The sequence below is a fragment of the Podarcis gaigeae genome (assembly GCF_964106915.1).
Source record: "Podarcis gaigeae genome assembly, chromosome: 3".
NCBI lineage: Eukaryota > Metazoa > Chordata > Lepidosauria > Squamata > Lacertidae > Podarcis > Podarcis gaigeae.
In genome coordinates, this window is record NC_139680.1 from 57,410,442 (window position 1) to 57,431,148 (window position 20,707).

The window sequence follows — 20,707 nt, forward strand, 5'->3', positions numbered from 1 at the left end:
TAGTAGTACAAGATCAAATAATTAAACAAGAACTTGACAAAGCCAAAGAAGCCTTTCAGTGGATCAGGCCTTGAATAGCTAAGATTACTGATAATTGAAAAAATATTTTATTATCTAATCAAGGGTATCTAACCTGTGAACTTCCAGATGCTGTTGGATTCCAACTCCCATCATCTCTGCCCACTACCCATGCTAGATGGGGATGGTGGAAGTTGTAGTCCAACAACTTCTGGAGGGACAGTAGTTGGCTACCCTGATCTAAATGTTTAGCCATAGGCTTTAACTATAGAATGGTTTGCAAATTGTGGTGTTGGTTGTTTTTTACCTGATAGGAGCTCCTTTGGCTTGTGCTGGTCTCAGGAGCACAGTGATGGCTGTTTCATTGAAAGATGCATCAATACCTTCATAGTCTGGTAATGTGGGAGCTAATCAGAAGAAAAATAAAATCAGCCAAAACACATAGCTTTTTTACCAGTTTCTACAATGTACAAACAATCACATTTCTCAATTGTGATCAGATAGTTGGTTGTTTTAGTGTTTTATGGTTTTGTAAATTACTTTGATTCGCTTTTGTGAAGAAAGTGAATGATGATGATGATGAATACTATTGTATTTCTGGGATGCATTGCATATTGCTTTTAATTGTTCTGAGAGATGCATAATGACTAGAAGAGTGGTATATAAAATTTTGCGTACATTCATGAATGGAAATAACCTCAGTGAAAAACTTGTGGGTAGACTCTTACGATCTGAAGATATCATGTTCATTTTTATTCAGTGTTTCAACAAATGTTGCATAAGAAATACTCCTCAAGTAACAGCAGGAGCATATTCTGGAACTGTGTATCTATTATGTATAAACTGTTCTACCATGATCCATTTCCCCCCACTTAATTGATTGAAATTATGAAATGACATGACAGTGATATGGCAGCTCAGGATGAAAGACATTAGCATTAACAGTTGTACATGGTAAAATAACATATATATTCGAGTATAAGCCGACCCAAATATAAGCTGAGGCCCCTAATTTTACCACAAGAAACTGGCAAAACTAATTGACTTGAGTATAAGCCAATCCACCACACCACAAACCTCTCCCCCGCAGCCCCTCCCATCCCCCTGCCTACCTAGGGTGCTGTCGAGAGGCAGAGGCTGGTGGCGGCAGTGGCGGAGGAAGAACAAGCAGCCCGAAAGGGCTGCTATCGGGCTGCTCATTCCTCTGCCACTGCCACCGACAGCGGCAAAGGCGGAGGCGGAGGAAGGAGCAGCCCAAAAGGGCTGCTTTCACGCTGCTCGTTCCTCCTCCTCTGCCGCCGACAGGGACCCTTACTTAAGTATAAGCCAAGGGTGGCTTTTTCAGCATTAAAAATGTGCTGAAAAAGCTGTCATATTTGAGTATATACGGTAATTATAATTTCTCAGGTCTTCTGAAAACTTGAATCTATCCTTCCTAAATTATTCATCTCTAGAAACCTGATGTTTAATCCCAGCCTTTTGAAACAGAATCACTTTTCTGTTGAGGCTGCCAGGTGATAAAGAACCACTATTCAAATGAAAGGATATCCTGCATTTCAACAGCAAGCAGCTTCTGACTCTCTTCTAACCCTTATACAGCTTTCTGTAGAGACAGGATATCTCCTCTCTGTACTGCCATTATGAACTGATTTCGGCATGTATTCGACAGGAAAAAAATAAGATTTGCAGTTGCCATACACATGGGAACCTAGTGAATACTTGTTCCTTCTGAATACAGAAGTCATTCATGGTCCCATGTCTCATTTCTTGCTGTGATAACCAACATCCTGCTATGTCCCATCAGCATAAAGATTTCTGCTTGCACAACAGGACTTTCTTCTTCACTGCGTATGCCCTACAGCATCCCCAAATTTGCTCGAGAATGTTTATAAACCCCTAGAAAGCACAAGGATTTCCATCCTTGCACTGATGGAACAAGAGATTTGGCACTACTTTGGATTCTACCCCAATTATTTCAAAATGTATCAGTTCAGGGGCTAGCTAACACGGTGTCTCCATAACCTTCTCAGACTACACAGGGAAACAGAAAGCTGTCCAATAGTGGTCTACGTAGCTCAGCATTGTCTACAATGATTGGCACCAATTCTCCATGACTTCATAAAGTGGTGTCACCCAGCCCTATCTGGAGGGTCCAGGGATTGAATTTAGGACCTCTTGCATGTGAAGAAAATGCTCTACCACTGAGCTATGGTACTTCCCCATCTACAACTACAATTCCTGCAATCCTTCAACACTGGCCACGATGGCTGGGGCTGATGGAATGTGAAGTCCAACATCATCTGTGGCTCTATGTTCTCCTTGCATTAAATCCATGGCACAATGCAGGAGAATGAAAAAGCATTTTATGAAAATCTCCCAATATAGCTGGATCTAGTAAACGTCCCATGCTCTTTAAGTGAATAATGTATAGCAACCTGGCCCAAAGTCAAAATGCTGTATCAGTGTGGCAAAATGTCTGTGTCCCTTAACGGCCATGTTGATGATACAGAAAAATAGCAGCTGATGTAACTAACACATTGCATTCATTTCCGAGGACTCCAGCACTCACTTCCAGTAGCTCTACAAAGCTCACTTTCCAAACAAGCCCAGAACCTTCTGCTAGGCTATTGAAGAACTGTGGGTGCTTTAGCCTCCTGTTTGATATTACTCGTATGCAAACACTACTCACCTATTTTGTGTCGTGCATAAAAGATAGCAAACACAGTAAAGTTTAATATAAAACGATGAACAACCTTAAATTAGAGGTGCATTATTTTCATTTATGCATCTTGATTTGGATTTTAGCACCCTAAACCAATTCCCATTATACAGTAAAATAAATGAAATTAAACACACAGCTCATGCTGTATAAATAGTACCGTGAACATGGCTCTATTGGTAGAGCATGAGACTCTTAATCTCAGCATTGTGGGTTTAAGCCCCACATTGGGCAAAAACATTCCTGCATATCCTTCCAGCTTGACACCTCTATGATTCTGTGTGTATGTATAACTACACAAGAGGGTTGGATATTCTTCTACAAGGATGCAAAATAATCCAAATTACTCCATGTGGGATTCAGACTGTGTATATAATCTCCTTTCTAAGTGTTTGTCCACCTGAGCAGAACACTGTGCAAAACACTCTGTTATCTGTTACCATTCACTCATTAACCCTTTTCAGGCATTCATTGTGCAGAGATCACATTTATTAAATTTGAGAAAGTGTTGTGGGCACCAGGCACAACATGGCCTAGGGGTGTGGCATAGCACAAAATTTTCTGGGGGAGGGGGGAACCAAACTGAACAATATGCTTGCCACAGGAAGTCAGCTATGTCCTGCTGGTCCCAATTGTGGAGATCGCACAATATTAATCACACACACTCGTACACTCACATGCTGTTGCTGTCTAAAAGCAACAGGGAGAATTTGTCTCAGGACCAGGCAAAAGATGTATCAGGTGGCCATACCACGTTCACTCTTAAAGAGTGCAGACATGCATATGGAACACAGACACATAGACATCTTTCTGTTTTTCTCTTATACATGCATGTTTCACATATATAACTTTCCCTCTCTCCCACATCTGCTAGAATTTTTCAGGTGAGTGCAAAGTAAATGCTGAAAGGGTGGACCAAGAGAGAGGGGTGAGGAGGGAGCATGGGAGGGACAAGTAAATTTTGCATCATACCTCAAGTTCTAAAAACGGTAGAAACTTTATTTGTTAAAAAATGAAAGCTTTGAATTTGAGGATTCTGGTTTATTCCAGGAGCACCAAAGACAGCCTTCACAGGCACTGTGTTAGTGACCCCCATATTATGGAGACTAAGTTAACACACAAGGAGGGGAGACTGCATGAGTGCAGTAGGTCTCTCTCTCTCCTGCCCTCCATCTCAAACATAGTCCACATGTTCAGGGGCAATTGTCTTCAGCAAACAAGCCTCCAGTAATCGTGGAGGCTCCCATGCCTGGAGTATCAGGGTTGCAAACATGCAGTTACCTCCATGAACAAAGGAGGCTTCCTCACTGCAGATAATCACCCTTGAACATGCACAGAGCAAGGGGAATGGGATGCAGTTTGCACTCTCATTCACAATATCCCCTCCTTGCATGTTTAACTAAACCCAATGATCTTCTCTTGACAGCAGCCAGCATGTTTTGTTACTATTCCCTGAAGGGAAGGGGGAAGAATTTATGTAAAAACAAATGTAAGAATATGAAAAATATTTGTGCATGTGTGCTTGCCATTACCTGAAATATTGGTGGTTACATTGATTGCCGCAGCTGGCCCAAATCCTTTCACCGTGCTGGCCCTTATATAAAACTGGTAGGTAGTCCCGGGATGTAGATGGGAAAAGACATGATGTGTACTGTTCCATAGCTTTGATACAGTTTGAGCTGGCCCAGCCACTGGAACTGCGGGATCAAATGATCTTATGCTGCTGTAACTGACCTGTGGAAACAATTTCAGAGTCTTAGCAGGATCCTTGGCAGGATTAAGGAATTTCTGAGAATCAGTGAAACGTTTAGATTAAGCTTCTGGATTTCAGCGAAAGAACCTTGCTTTCAAATCCAAACTTAGCATATAGTGGCAATGGACACACGACAATCTCTCCACCTTGGCTCTCTGTAAGCTCAGTAAATCAATCTATATATACAAGCCAAAAATGTTTTGGCTTGTATAATTTTTATGAGATGAACAAAATGGTTCTACATTTCACTAATTTAAGACTTTACAATAAAGAACCCCAGACCCTACCGGCTTCTAATTCTGGCTCCCAGGACTTCTCCCAGACCATGGTCCCTCAGCTGCCCTGCTCTGCATCACCCTCAAGTACTTTTGCCTGATTGGAAATTGTCCTTTAACTGTAAACATGCCTCTTACTTGCCTGGATGTGTGTGTGTGTGTGCATGAATAGAAACATGCATGGCTGGAATATAGTCCACTATACACAGGAAGAGTTGCATCCATTTCCTCAACCACTTTTGCCTCTGGCACATCAGACATGTAGGCCCCCAAAGGTTCATCACCAGGGGACGTGGCCCTTCAGCAGAAAACGGTCCCTTGGACCTACTACATACAACGCTGGACCAATCATGCTGACTGCAGCTTGGCAAGTGGCAAAATTTAGACGTATATTGAGTCCTGTCCCCTGACCCCAGGCTACTGTGGCTTTCTCTAATTTCTCTACAAAATCAGATATCTACTTCAAATCTTGTCATCCAGGTGAAGGCAGGAAGCCCCCTTATTTGCTTTGTTATGGTAAAGTGGCAGACAGCTGCTTATTTCCTTCATTCCTCTCTTTCTGTTAAAAAGTACTACTTAAATATAGTGAAGCAATACTACATATGTATTCAAGCCCACCCATGATATACTGAGCTTTTTCATTAGTACAGTGGTGAAATTCAAGAATGTAAAGTGCTAATGAGGATAAGCAGAAATATGCTAGGTCATGTAAAATATGATGGCATTTAACTGCCTCCTGTAAGTATTTAATTTGTTTTTTAAGCAGAAAAGTAATATTGTCAAGGCTGCCCAGTTCAGAGTATGATAGATACACAGGAAATTTGGTGCAAAATTATTGTTTTCCCTTCCTTCCCCAAGGGCTCATTCATCAAACCACTGTTGCTGCTTTTTGAATCACCAGAATTTGCATTCAGAGTTTCTTGAAGGGGAAAAACACGTTACCTTGAAGACTAGAATTGTCAGGTTTCTATTAATAAATTTTCACATATATTACCTGTAGCCTTCACTGGACAGGGCTCCATTAAATCATGATTCAGGAAAGCTATATATTAATGCTACTAGATCTAAATCAAAGTTACAAATTTAAGCTCTAGGTTTCATCATTTATTAAAAGTCTATTGGCAGAGCAAGCCTGTATCATTATATAATTTTAGAAGGAGTTCTTAATATTTTTTAATCACAACAGTTCAACCATTCTGTAATTTAATTTAAGGATTATTATGACATACTGATTTCAGGCTCAGGTCAGTCATTGTGTGGACAGCACCGTGAATAGATTCACATTATTATATACTTTACTGTTCTGCACAGAAAAAGAGTTCACTTAAAAAAAAAAAGATTAAGTTTATCATTAAATTCCCATGCACCAAAAAGAGACTCAAAAGAAGGGACAAACTTATAACATATCTTATTCCTACAAAGTAATGGAAGAAATAGTTCTTTCGGATTCCTCGTAGCCAGTTTTGAATATGGATCAAGGTGATTTTACTGGAGACATTTTCCAGGCCAACTACATTGGCACACTCTAAGTTGAAGACCAGCATGGCAGTGAAGAATGAAGCATAGTTTAAAGTTTTAGGGAAAATGTACATATTATCCCCAAGATTCTCATGCATACTCCAAACACAGGACACTACAGCCATTTTTTTTTTAAATACCTCATACTGTGTGATGATCCCATTTGAATCCATAGGTTCTTTCCAGTTTAGGAAGATCTTGTCTTCAAAGGGAGTTCCTTTTAGTGATTTTGCTGGTACAGGACCAGGCACTGTAAAACAAACAAAAAACATCCAGGTTTAAAGGTGTTAGCCAAATAATCACCCCAAAAGTCAGATAAAGGCAACCCCCTCAAATGAATAAGTATTGGGCTTAGAATCAAGCCACATGAAATGGCAGCTCGGTTTTGAGAATGTATGGATTGTTGTTTAAATAGCAGCCTGGACCATGAATAAATTGGTTCAAAATGAGTCAGCTTTGCAATTCCACAGGTGAATTATGAGGCACATTACAGCCTGTTGGAACTATCAGCAGATCATTTGGCAAAGGTGTGTATCTAAAAAGAAAGTGTGGGACAATGCAAAGGGGAGGGGGAAATTAAGAAAACTCCAACAAGTTACTTCTATTTAAACTTGTATTAGCCTACCTTTTAAATTATTCCCCCTTCAACCTCACATTCTTAAACCTTAAAATGCAATGAGTTCCATATACAGTGGTACCTCGGGTTACATACGCTTCAGGTTACATATGTTTCAGGTTACACACTCGGCTAACCCAGAAATAGTGCTTCAGGTTAAGAACTTTGCTTCAGGATGAGAACAGATATCGTGCTCCAGCAGCAGGAAGCCCCATTAGCTAAAGTGGTGCTTCAGGTTAAGAACAGTTTCAGGTTAAGTACGGACCTCCGGAACAAATTAAGTACTTAACCCGAGGTACCACTGTATGACCTTTCTGAAAGATTTGTTCCCAAAACATGTTGCCAATTTGTAATGGACAGAAACAAAGCCATTGAATCAAAGGAACTATAAGCAGTAGGAAATATCAAGAGGTCCATCACAAGTGTCAGAATTATTTCAGATTCTTTGAAGCTAACAATAATATGCTGCCCCTGGGACAAACAAATTAATTTGGTGAATTAAAAATAAATTTGTGGAGAAAAAAGTCCATAGGTGCACAGATGAGATTCAAGTACTCAGCTTCCATGAGTTATATTCATCCATCAGTCAACTGAAGACTACTATTCTTTGCTTCACAATACTGACAAAGATTCAAGCAGAGATGATGGCTGATGTCCCTTGACAGTCCCTCTGTGCTGTTTTGTGGCATTTGCTGATGTGCTGTAGGCATCTTTCTGTTTTCTATGGCAGTGCTCTGTGTTTCTCTTGTCTACAGTTCAAATGGAGCATATATTGCACAGGGCCTAGCCCAGGTGACAGACTTCCTTTGGCAGTTGAATGTGCACATGACAGACTGCACTGAAATGTGTCTTGCAAATGAACATGATTATAGTATGCGCAATGCTTGAGTGTTCATTACAAACAGAGTTATTTAAGGCTGCAAGCTTATGGCCAACTAAAGTGCTTTGCAACTGAATACAAGACTGCTGGACTGAAAACCATCACCCCACAGAGAGCCTAGAACCCAGCAGCTAAATAACTGGTTGGTTAGCTCAGATAAAGATACGTGATTCAGCTCTGCTACAAATCACTTCTTTTTGTTCCCTAGACGTCATAATACCAATATAACAGAAGAATCAATTTGTTGCAAAATTCCCCTCTTAATGGCTAGACTCTAGACCAGGGACGGGCAACTTGTGGAACTCTAGGTGCTGTTGGATTCCCAACTCAGATCAGTCTCAGACAGCATGGCGATGGTCAGGGATGATGGGAGTGTTAGTCCAACCACATCTGCTGGCTAACTGGGTCCTCAACTCTGCTCCAGACCTAGCAGCCAGAGAGCTCTTTGCTAATAATACAAACACGTACCTACACTTGGGTGCACCTTTGCCCTATACTACTTTCTTCTTGGAACTGAAAATAATAAAACATAACAAGGGGGAGCCAGGTCTCCACTATCTGTAAGCAATGTGTTGTCTTTCAGCTCAAAGCTCATTTTGTCCCATCTCTATTAGATGCTGTATCTCTTGACCAGCCTCCTTATTATTCCTCCAATAGTTTTTTCCAAGCACAAGTGCTAAAGAGTTTTTATTTAGAGCCCCCTTTCTGATCAACTACTATTTCTGTCTCAACTCCCTGCCTCCTCTGCTGGATATCTGATATGAGAGAGAAAAAGAGAAAAGCAGAAAGACTTGGCTTCAGAAGATAAATAAAGGGCATACGATAGCTAGAAATGTGGAATTGTTATACGAGCAACTGAAGATCCCAGTATGTAAAATAATATAACTTCACATTTGTATTATACATTTTTTGGTATGTATATAAATCACAGATTTTTGAACATTTGGAGATGGCAATATTGGGCCTGCAAGAGATTTATGTCTTTCCTTGTATCCCCACATTTCTTTCTAAGGACCCCAAGGGAAAGAAACCAGCAGCCAGCTCACATTCCACACTCCTGGATTCATATATTTTGTTGGCGGACGTAGGGTTGACTGGAAACACGCATTAGTATAATTTGCATCTTTGTTTACCAGCAACAAAAAAATACATAAATAAAATGTAACACTGTGCTACAATTTGTCAAAAACACAGATTAGGTTGCAAAAAAGAAATTGGGCATTATGCAGAGACACATTAGGGACACTTTGATTCTGAACCCAAAACATAAGTCATCAGATATCAGATAGATTCATACTTATACAATATTATAATTTCTGTTTGTTTGTTTTTTGTTAAAAATATGTTCACTGTCAAATGTTTCATATGGCTGCGGCCCATGAAGATTAACCTAATTTAATGTCACCTATCTCAGGCCATAGCTAAAATAAAATGTCAACTAAAATGAGATGTGTTGGAGTGTGTGTGTATGAATGGGGGGGACCCATTTTTTAGTACAGGGTTGGAGTCCCCCCCACATCAAGTATGAGAGGTGGGCTAGGCCAGGGCCAACCACCACCTTCTCTCCCTCTCTGTCACTCTATTCTCTTTCTCCTGGAGAGGGACAGGTCACTCTTGCCAGAGAGCTGGACTGATCACATGCAGAGAGCTTTTGAAATTAGGCCAAGTGATGCATGTATCAGGGATAGAGCAAAACTTTCAATCTCTTAAAACTTTGGTCCATGTACAACTGGAGGAACTTCAAGGCCATTTATCCAATGATGTCATCTTGAATCAACTGTGCCAATTACCCAAATGCCAGTAATGGGAGAGGGGTTTTTTTAGCAGCACTTCCCAACTGTAGCCCACACAGCTGAGATAAGGGGCAATATTTGCCACCCCGCCATATGGGAGCAGGGTTTCATTTGGGGCTATGAGTCACTTCACCTGCAAAACTGACAGCAATTATGCACTTTCTTCTAAATGAGTGAATGGATGCCACACCATTTATACATTTTAGCAAATACTTACAAATTCTACATCCTGACATCATATACACCTCTCTCTCCAACCTTTCTTTGGTTAAATTCAGTTAATGATTTGTGTATCAACCATAGGTGAAGGTTCTAAACTACCAGGCAGACCTGGTTTAGAACAGCTTGTCTTTATTCTTCCATTTGCTCAGGAGTCCTATCTAGATGTAGTGGCTTCTGGAATCAGATCAATGCCTTATTGATTCAGACACTGCATCAAACTCCAGTTAGCACAATACATGGGTTGATTCTGATGTGCCAGATGATCTGAAACCATGGTTTGTTGACTATACCACGTCTTAGTTGAGGTTATTGGTGTGATGCTGGAACAACTGATGATTCAACTTTCCCCTTATAGCTACTTGTTCCAATCCAGTATCTCATGTGACTCTGAATCTATGAGTGCATCTCTTTGAGCATGTAAAGCTGCCCTCTCTATTGAAGCGAACAGGGTATTTTGCTTGTACTTCATGAGGCACTGGTCACAACAGGGGTGGCTCCCGGTGCCCTTCGGCTGTTGCTGGACTACAGCTATCATCTCTGACCACTGGCCGTGGGGCTGACAGGAGCTGGAGTCCAACAATATTTGGAGCATTCCAGGGTAGCAACCCTGGTGCAACATGCAAATCTGCTTAGGCACAAGGCTTTTAAGAGATACACATTTGCCAATATTCCTGCATTTTGAATATGCAGTTAGTCACAAACCTGACTACATGAGCATTAAGCTACTTCTGTATATTGTAATTTCCATCTAATTAGGAACTTCATTTAATGCTGTTTTAATTTGTTGAAAATTTAGATTCATAAAAAGGATAATCACTAAAGAGCTTTGTAAACATATAAAGTGTCCCTTATTACCCCTCAAATAAGGTAAATAAAGTTATGCTGTTAGCAGGAGTAAATAAAGGATATTTTAAGGCAGTAATCTCAATATATGCAGATATAATTACTTAGTGAGTTGTAAGAACACAGCACTCTAAACATGAATTTGTAGAAATGACTCTGAATTTAGAGACAAACGAACACTGACATATATTTTTCTTAGGCCTGGTTCAGATGTAAGGCTAGTACCAGCATTAATGGGTACCCCCACAGAATCACCTATGGACTTTCATCAGCCCTTCTTTCTCATGCATTAAAGCCCCTCCCACATGCCTTGCAATCAAAATTTACTAGCAATCAAAATTTGCCAGGCACCAGGCTCATTTTGCACCTGTCTATTAGCCACTTGTGAGTCTGCAGATCATTCCTTATCCTTTAAAGCTACTCATTGCACACCCAAATTGGAGTTTATCCCCTTTCTCCAATATTAAAGGTTGGTACAAGCAAAGCACTTAAACAAAAATCCACGTAAGCTATTTACACTGATATGTGCTGACATGACTATCATTTACGTCTGGGCATTTTGTTCAACTATTCACAGGCTAACATGAACATGTAAACATAATTTTCAAGCAGGCAACACAGCTAAGAATTCTTTCAACACCTGCTTTGAGAGCTAAGGCATCAAGAGAAGAATTTGAACCTACCATCTTCATCCGTTTGGATTATTGTCTCTTCACTTTCCTTTCTCCCCTCAGGATTAGTCAGGATCATTTTGAGACTGACATTAGTGTAAGGAGGCAGGTGGTTCACAACGTGCTGAGGTGCTTTGGGGTCCATATCCAAGCAGTCTGCCTTGCTTTCATTATGGCCACGGAAGTAATGGTAGCAGATCGTGACGTTGAAAGTGTGGCAGCGAGTAATGTTGTAACCTAGAGATTCCCAATCCACAGCAATGCGTCGGGCCTGGATCTCAGCAATCTTCAATGTTTTTGGCGTTCTCATAGGCTCTAAAACACACACAGAGAGAACATGAACTACTTTGAGGAGTGTCCGAGCATAGAAGTGACACAAGAAATACAGAACCTTCATTGGTGGATTAAGTCTGCACAATGCCCACTGCATATCTGCTTTGACTTGACCTAAGAATTCCATCCCATTCTGCTGTCACATCTGCCAGCATTTGTAAATCTACATTTTAAAAAAAAGAACGACAAGTGTAAAAAAAATCCACACTAAAATGTTTAATTAGCTGACATTGTTGGACCAATTCAAAGTCTCTGACAGCAAACCCACCAAGAGCAACCAAAGACCACCACAGCTGTTACTATGATTCTGTGTGCTTTGCGGTTTCTTTCGGCATGCATTAAATTTGAGTAAATTGGATAATATATCATCCTGGTGAAGAGTCAGTGTGTTCTGCACTGTGATTTATCATGCCACCAAGCAATGCTGTTTACTAATTACACTAATTGCTCTACTAAACTAGCAGTAACCAAAATGATACAGATATTAATTAAAATTTATTACTTGGGTAATGCTGTTATTCATCGACAAAAAAAGCCAAAACAAAAACACGACACCACTACAAAATGTCAGGCTCTTCTTTCCTTGACCCCCCCCCCTATAAACACCATAAATGGTAAAGGTCTGCACTATCACCCAAGCTCAACCATTAACATGTGCACAGCTCTCCACTCAACTGGAAAAGACCAGCAACACTTGTCTGACTCCCTGAACAGCCATCAATCCATCACCATCTCCCTAGTGTATTCATTCCTCATGCAAGACTAACTTTATAGCCTGACTTAATTAAAGTGATTACACAATGAAAGTCATGACCATGACCACATATACTAAAAATTCACTCAACACACACTGCATTCCTACATTCTACATTCCTGGTATATTTATTTACAGCAGCAAGTTATAGTTTGTGTATCTCAGTATTCTGCCAGATTAAGGGTGAAGCCAAATGAGCCAAACATTCTTCTATCCATTCATAAGCCTTCACTGTCTTTTAAGAACGCTCATTTACCAAATGAAAAATCTTAACTAAGCAAACAGCACAAGGCACAGATGGCACAGCCAAACAGGGGCTTCAACAAATGTGCTCAAGCATACAGCTTAAGCATCCCCACCCCCCATCCTTGCAATACATTTGTATATATTATTGTCAGATACATGGGCTTTTCTGAATTAGTATGCTACATACAGATTAATGGATTTACTTCTCACAGTGACTAGCTTTCCACTTAGATGTTTTATCTTCTGTATTAGCTATTAATTTATTAATTAAAGAGGTAGATAGTTTGGGTTACTGAAGTAGGATGAAGGAGACCAATGTTGAAAATATATATTCAACCACCTGAGCGATAATCAGCTTGTTTTTATGAATGCAAGGACCTCTGCAAAATGTTGCCTTCAGTATGTAGCAGCATGGACAAGATCCAGTGGTCCAGGCCTGGATTTCAAAGGGCCATGCACTCGAATAAGCTTTTCACACACCCCTCCTTCCTAACGTAGCTCCCTAAAAGTGCAGCCTAAAGGAGAGGAAGCATATGGAGAAGTATTTCATGTTGTGTGAAACGTTGGAGAATCAGCATCCCCCTCATGAACATGAGGAAAGTATATGTACGTGGATGCACTGTGGATGCACACAGGAATCTTCTTGGAGCCTTCTCCTAGAACCTGGGTAGTTTTCCAATGACCTGTGCCTTTTGGCTTGGTCATCATCCACTGAACTCAAGGCAAACTCACCCTGAGCTAGTTTGGACATAATATTAAACCATAGATTAGCACTGCAAGGGGAAAAAAACAGTCTCCACCCGGGCTTGCTTGTTCCCTGTCTCCTCTAGTACAGCCAGAAGTTCAGAAACCTTTCACTTCCATTTTCCATTTTCTTTTCCCCTTCTCCCATCCAAATCATTTTCACACTTATTTATGAATCTCCTCCCACCCCAGTGATCTCAATGCATGTCTGTTTGTATTGAAAACAGAAAAAACGAAGTAACAAGATTTTTTTTAAAAAAAACACACAACTCTCTTAACTAAGGGTAGTGGAAGCAAATCAACTTCAAGCCATACTTTATGAAGTCAGCTTGCTTTCACTAACCACAGTTTAAGGTTTGAATGACACAGTAAACAGTTGTGAATCTAAAAGGGAAGGGGAATTCATACTGGAAGGGGAGAGGGAGGGAAAGGAGGCTAGGCTCAGTCTCATGATTTAGTGTTGTAACCAGACATTGCCATAACGACTGTAAAAAAAAAAAAGCTATCTGAGGTGTGGTGTTTGCACACAGGAATCTCTCCTTTTTATTTTCGAATTTTAAAAACACTTTTGGAACTTTGACAAAGTTCCAAGCGACTTCAATATCTAGGCTTCTTCTGAGACGGAGATGGGCAAGTTCTCCAATTTCAAGTGTTTATGGTTTACATTCCATGGCTACTAAGCTACAATGGCTGTGATCTACTTCCACTGCTAGGGACAGTATGCCTCTGAGCACGTTTCTGGGAACCACAAGTGGGGAGAGTGCTGTTGAACTCAGGTTCTGCTTCAGGGGTACCCATAGGAATCAGGTGAGCCATTGTGAGAACAGGTTGCTGGGCTAGATGGGCCTTTGGCCCGATCCAGCAGGACTCTTCTTATTTCCATGATGACACATTGCTGTAGTCATCAGAAGTGGCATCTTGATCCTCACCCTCTGCTTGTCCGTGTGTGTGTGTGAAGTTAGGTGATAGGCTAATTGCTTATTATTCATTCTTTAAAAATAAACCTCTTATCTGTAAACACAGTTATTAGAAGATTGTTTTGTACTGCTGTGGAAGGCACCATCAGAAGTCAGTCTATAGCATGTGAGTGTTGGATGTTTTAAAAACAACAACAACTCATTCCTCCTGTGCTGGCACCCAGTGGAAAATCCCCTCCCTCTGAACTTCCTTGTTCCACTAGGAGGGAAGCTGAAGAGCAGCTACAGAGGGATGTGTGAGAGAATTGTCACTAGAATTGTCAGATGCGTCCCTCTTCCATAGGTAGTCTTGTTAAAGTAAAAAAGAAGACGGCGACACATTAAATGTATACACACAGTGAATATATTGACTGGTTTGGCCCTGACATTTTAATTTCACGTTGCATTTGCTTGAAAGGCTAAAAGTAGTTTTACCCTCCCTGCCCCAAAACACAATTTACTGCAACGCTTCCTGGAATCAAGGCCACTGCTTGAACCTCCTTAACAGCAAAGAATAAGACTGGGATGTGAGGTTTCAGTCTGTCACGCTGAATTTCAAAGTGTTTTGATTTAGTTTCCTCAAGGCAGGAACACTAATAAGCATTCTGGCCGCATTACACTAGATATTAAAAAAAGTTAAAGGTGGAGCAGAAAATGTTTTCAAAGTTCCTTGAAATGTAACAGACGTGCCCCAGTATTGGAAGGCACATTAAAGGCATCCTTTATTTTGCCTGCCAGAAAAAGGGTGGAGGGAGCGGGGAGGAAAGACAAGTTGAGATTTCTCACCACCGTGCTTACCATTGGCAGAGGCCAACCAATTTCTATTAAGGCTGAGATGGTAATTAAAGTCTGTAGCGGCTCTCAGCAGCCTTGGTAAACTCTGCCAACTGTCCCTCTGCTGCTGAAAATGGTGCTTCAAAATGCAATTTTTTGCTCTCTTCTCGGAGCAACATTCATAACAGGGTCTCTGGAGATCAGGTTCAATTGTTTTAAACTGCTGCACCACAAAGCCTCCATCTGCAGAGCCTCAGTAGAAAGTAATCTCCTAATAATTATGTTGCCAGATAAGAGGTCGCTAGATTGTTTAGTAAATTCCAAAAAAACCTAATTGCATCTCATTAAGAATAATTTCATTTGAAACTGGAAGAGAACTAATGTGCTCCGTTTATTACTCTTCCGGGCTTCTCTGCCCTACGGAATGTCAGCTGAGCCCATTTGCAACTCAATTCTATCTAAGGGCTTTGGCTCCAAGATGCAGGCAATACTTCCACAGGGCATCAAGTTATACTTTTTATTATTCTCATCTTCACAGAGGCTCACAAGCTTATTTGTTCACACACACCCAATCAAATTTCTAATTAGATTCAAGAAATGCCTATTCTCCTAATGTACAACTCTCTGTGCATTAGACACTGAAAAGAAGCGTAACGTATTGCTAGGTGAGGACTCAGCTTAAGCAACCTTCCAGTCAGGGGTGTAGGAAGGGGGGTGGAGGGGACGGGCTGCCCCAGGTGCCACTCTGGGGGGGGGTGACAAGATTGCCCCTGCCTCCCTCCAGCTGTAGAGCAGCCGAGGGCGTCCATATGGGCTGTCGCGTGTGCGCACTCCATACAGGATGTCACACATGCACAGCCCATACAGAGTGTGCATGAGCAGCATTCCGTACGGAGTGCACACACGTGGAATGCTGCATATGCGCAATCCGTATGGGATGCCGTACATGGGCACTCCGTACGGGCTGCCCGCCCCAGGTGCCGGAGAGGGTTTCTCCACCACTGCTTCCAGTGCGCTATTTATATATCACATTACACATCCATAGAACTGTTGAGAATTCCATCCTCCCGTGCTGCAGATGTGTGGGATTGTTACGTCACATGTCTGTTTACATTCCAGCACTGATTATTGGAGTCTTGTGAGTGGAAAGGGAGATACACTGTTTCCGCTCTGTATAGCTATTGTTTTTGCAGTTCTCTCTCCGAGAAAGAAAGACAGAGAGGCCATATTTTTCTTTGTTCCATTTGCAATAAATTAGGCTTAGATGTTACTCCTCAAGGCTGAGTTTCTGTTTGGACTCTGCTAGTCGTGTGCTCATGTCCTTGGATATGGGTCATATCAACGTGATGGGAGACTGGAGGGATGAATCCCGGGCGATGCTGCATGGGGGGGGGGAGAGGCACTGGCTCGGCGTTATCACCCAACAAGAACTCTCTAAGCGATTCACAATAAAAATACGTAAGATTTTCAATAAAACCTTACAAATATAAAACAATAAAAGTGTTCAACCAAACAAAAAGCTAAACCATAATCTAAACAGTAATAGCTGTTCAACAGTGGAACGGTCTCCCTTGGGAGGTTGTGGACTCTTCTTCCTTAGAGGTTTTCAAGCAGAGGTTGGATGGCCATCTGTCATGGATGCTTTAGCTGAGATTCCTGCATCGCAGGCAGTTGGACTAGATGACCCTTGGAGTTCCTCCTAATCCTACAATTCTATGATTTTAAACCAGCACAAAATATCCGCTCTCTCATCTAACTCATTCAAATGAAGTAAGCCACATCATGCCGTAATGTACCATTTATGACTTGAAATAAACTGCTAATCCATTTATTTGCAAGAGAAATAGAATGTAGGTAATAGTGGAATTTGGATCAAAGATCAACACAAACTACAGCTTTTGATGAATTGGACCCTAGTCTACAAAAGATTATGCCATAATAAATTCATTAGTCTTTAAGATGCCTTTGTTGCTTTTGACAGACTAACATAAGAACTACCCCGCTGAAAATAGCAGTTTTATTGACCTTAGCCTAGGAATGTCTTCTCACACAAGAATACAACACTATCCTCTGTAATTTTGTATAGTACTGTATGAAACCCAAAATGCTAGTATCTGGAGCTTAATGTAGTGCTATGTGTCTTTATACTTATGGATAAAAAATAAATTGTACACTGCAGCAAACGGACAATTACACAAATGAGATGTCCATGCCATCGTTCATGCACTCTTCTAGCCATCATGGTCCTCTGCAAGGTCCCATTCAGCACAATCAGTCCCCCAAGGAAGAGTGCAATGGTTGGATAAATGCATGAGCAGTGTGGAGAGTCCTTCTATTCTGTAAAATGACTGTTGTGTTGCAATGCGCATGCACTGAGGTCCAAACAGGAAGTTGAAGGGAAGGAGGGAGAAAGGAAGAATTGTAGGAATTGTGCCCATCCTTATTTGTTTTCAATAACACCACAAGGTGTACTTCTAATCACTGGCAATGGATAATTTATTTAGTATCCAATGTTAAGCCTCGTATCAGAGATGAAACTGATGCTTCTTCAACAGTAATAAGGGAAGAGAAATTCCACATATTCCCAGGCAACTATACGAAAATGCATATATAAGAGTGAGACTATAGCCATGGCAGGTACACATACACACCATTATGGATCAGGAAGATTGAGCACCACTTTATAAGATACAATGAATAATAGCTTTAGTATTCTCTAAAGGTTAATAATAGACAGACAGATAGAAGAAAAGACACAAAACCTGTTGACCCATCAGCCACCTTTCAACAGCAGAATGATTTAATAAGTAGCTCTAGATAATGGCTAAAATGAAATTCGATTTCTTTAGCGCTTGATAAGCAACACACAATATGACAGTTCAATATCAGTGCCCCTTTGTAGAGATTATCTCCATTTATTCAGAGATTGTTTTCAAAACAAAAAGGCCTCCACAGTTGGGAAAGAAAAAAGGAGAGCCGCGTGCATCTCCTCAGAACCAATTTTAATGATAAAACACATTACCTGCTGTCAGTCAAAGAAAAGCAGAGTATGTCCCAGGGCCTGTGACAAAAAGGCTATTTCTCAAAGATGTACACAAGGATAGGACACTCAAGCATGACAAGTGTTTTGCTGTTGCCGCTTTTCAAGAGAAATCCCATAGGTTGATCAGAATGCACAATTTCAGTTTCATTTATCTAAAATAAAAGGAAGTGGCTTTTCTGGTCAAAAGATAGCATTCACATTTGTCAGTGTGAAATTGAAAACAATGAAACAAATTTCATAGCAAAGGCAAAGGATGACGATAAAGAGAACAGCAAGAATATTTGATGCCTTAGCAGTTTTTCTTTCCTTGCACTCTCTTGTTCTCAAACTGCAAGACATAATCAGGAGCCAGACAAAAGATTTCACAAGCATGGTACATAGTGACTTGCTACTGGCCCACAACTTAAGTGTTCATGGGACACTGGAAAAGCCTCTTACATACATAGCATAGTAGCGATGACTGTGACCTACAAGATTGGAAGTTACAGTATCAAATTCTTTCTCAACCTCAAATCTGCCAAGGTTGCCTGCCATACTTCTGTCAACCTCTTCTCTCCTTCGGCACTATAAGAACAATAATATTGGTTTACTTTACAAGAGCTGAATCATACTATGATGAGTCAAACTGTAATGACAATGACCAACTAGGTCATTTCTGAGTTACTGTGCTTGAATTATTTCCTTTCTACTTGGATATAATTCAAGATGGGCAGCTCACAAGTAAATATCCAGTTGGTTGTTTTTCAAGTAATCTTTTGTGATGTTCCAGAACATCTAAGACTCACCAAAGCAGTGTAAACTTAGGATTAAGGAAGGGGTGGCTAGAACAGCACAGAATAATAAGGTCCCATGCACAAAGGAAATACAGCATTGTCCCAGAAAGAACAGAGAACATGTTCAAACCATCCTGAGATCAAATATATTCTCTGTTATTTATTATATTTACATACCACCCTTTATCTGAGGATCACAGGGCGGTTTAAAAACACAAGAATGAATATTTCTCTCTCAAAAAAATGGAGGGGGAAAAAACATGGTTTAAGTTCAAAAGCTGCCCTACACATCTCCTTCCAGGATGCTCTAGATCAGGGGAGTCAACATGGTGCCCTCAAATGTTTTGGACAGTGGGATATCCAGTCTCATATAACCAACATGCTTAAGTCTGATTAATGCATGAATGCTAAAAACTATAGAGTTTTTAGCATTCTATCTGGCCAGGCTTAGCTCACCTTGGGAGAGATTAGGTAATCAAGCATTTGTTCCCAGTCTATCCAAGCAGCTCAACGTGTGAAGAGACAAACCTGCTTGCTAGCCTCTTAAGCTGAATGGCTTTAACAATCCTCTCTTGAGTTACAATACCAATAATTTAGGAACTTTCATCACTTTGCAACTAAGCCAAATTTTACCGCCTATGCAACATTTTTGACCGAAAAATGGAAAAGCAAAAGAGCCTGACCTTTGAATCGTTTGTAAGTAAACCAATTTTAAACTTACCAAACGTGTGGTCTTTTTAAATGCTGGGGGAAGAGGGAGTTTTGGAACTCACACGGGCACATTTTCAAGGTCCAACAGCCTATATTTCCACACCTTACTTTGCTGCAAGCTTTGTGATTTTAAATCTCTGCTGGGGTTCTCTCACCAAAGAGTAGTTGCCCCAAACCAGGATCCTGGCATCTAGGAATTCTCCTTTTATGAACTTAATTCGTTCTGTTCTTAACCCGAAACTGTTCTTAACCTGAGACACCACTTTAGCTAATGGGGCCTTCCGGTGCCGCCGCAAGATTTCTGTTCTCATCCTGAAGCAAAGTTCTTAACCTGAGGTACTATTTCTGTATTAGCAGAGTCTGTAACCTGAAGCATCTGTAACCTGAAGCATCTGTAACCCGAGGTACCACTGTACCTATTTTTTCTTTGCACCAACATGGACTGCATCTCCCAGCATCCCTCACCACTGACAGTGCTGGCTAAGGATGATGACCACTGTAGTGCAGCAACAATTGTTGTTGTTGCTAAAATGTTCTTCCTCTCAAAGGAGCCCAGGGAAGCAAGCAAGCGATTAAAACATCTAAAAGCAATTCCAGTACCAATACAGACTGGGAAAGATATCTACATAAAGGGCGTGTTAAGAATATAATAAATAAGAGCCTACTGGATCAAATCAATGGCTCATCAAGTCCAGCATCCTGTTCTCAGAGTGACAAAGCAAGATCTAAGCACATGAAAACTCCCTCCTCCGGCAGTTTCCAAGAACTGCTGTTCAGCAGCATATAGCCTCCAACCATGGAGGCAGAGCATAGCCATCATGGCTAGTAACCACTGACAGCCTTATCATCCATTAACTTGCCTGAACCTCTTTTAAAGCAATTCAAATTTGTGACCATCACTATCTGCTGTAGGAGCAAAGTCCACAGTTTAACAATGATTGTGTGAATAAGTGCTTTACTTTGTCTGTGCTGAATCTTCCATCATTAGGCTTCATTGGATATCTACAAATTCTAGGTGTTAAGAAAGAAGAAAAAACCTTTGATCTCTCCATTTTCTCCATCCTG

General features: G+C 40.8%; 1 protein-coding gene across 19 annotated transcripts in view; it reads right to left on the reverse strand.

Moving 5' to 3' along the window:
* PTPRK (protein tyrosine phosphatase receptor type K) overlaps positions 1-20,707 on the reverse strand; it is a 328,240-nt gene that overhangs the window by 76,710 nt on the left and 230,823 nt on the right. For all 19 annotated transcript variants that reach the window (XM_083731041.1, XM_083731039.1, XM_083731036.1 and 16 more), the window contains exons 8-11: positions 11,321-11,623; positions 6,424-6,533; positions 4,270-4,471; positions 326-425 (exon numbers count right to left, since the gene is read on the reverse strand). In XM_083731041.1, the coding sequence (XP_083587167.1) occupies positions 326-425; positions 4,270-4,471; positions 6,424-6,533; positions 11,321-11,623 (715 nt within the window). The remainder of the gene's footprint in view (positions 1-325; positions 426-4,269; positions 4,472-6,423; positions 6,534-11,320; positions 11,624-20,707) is intronic.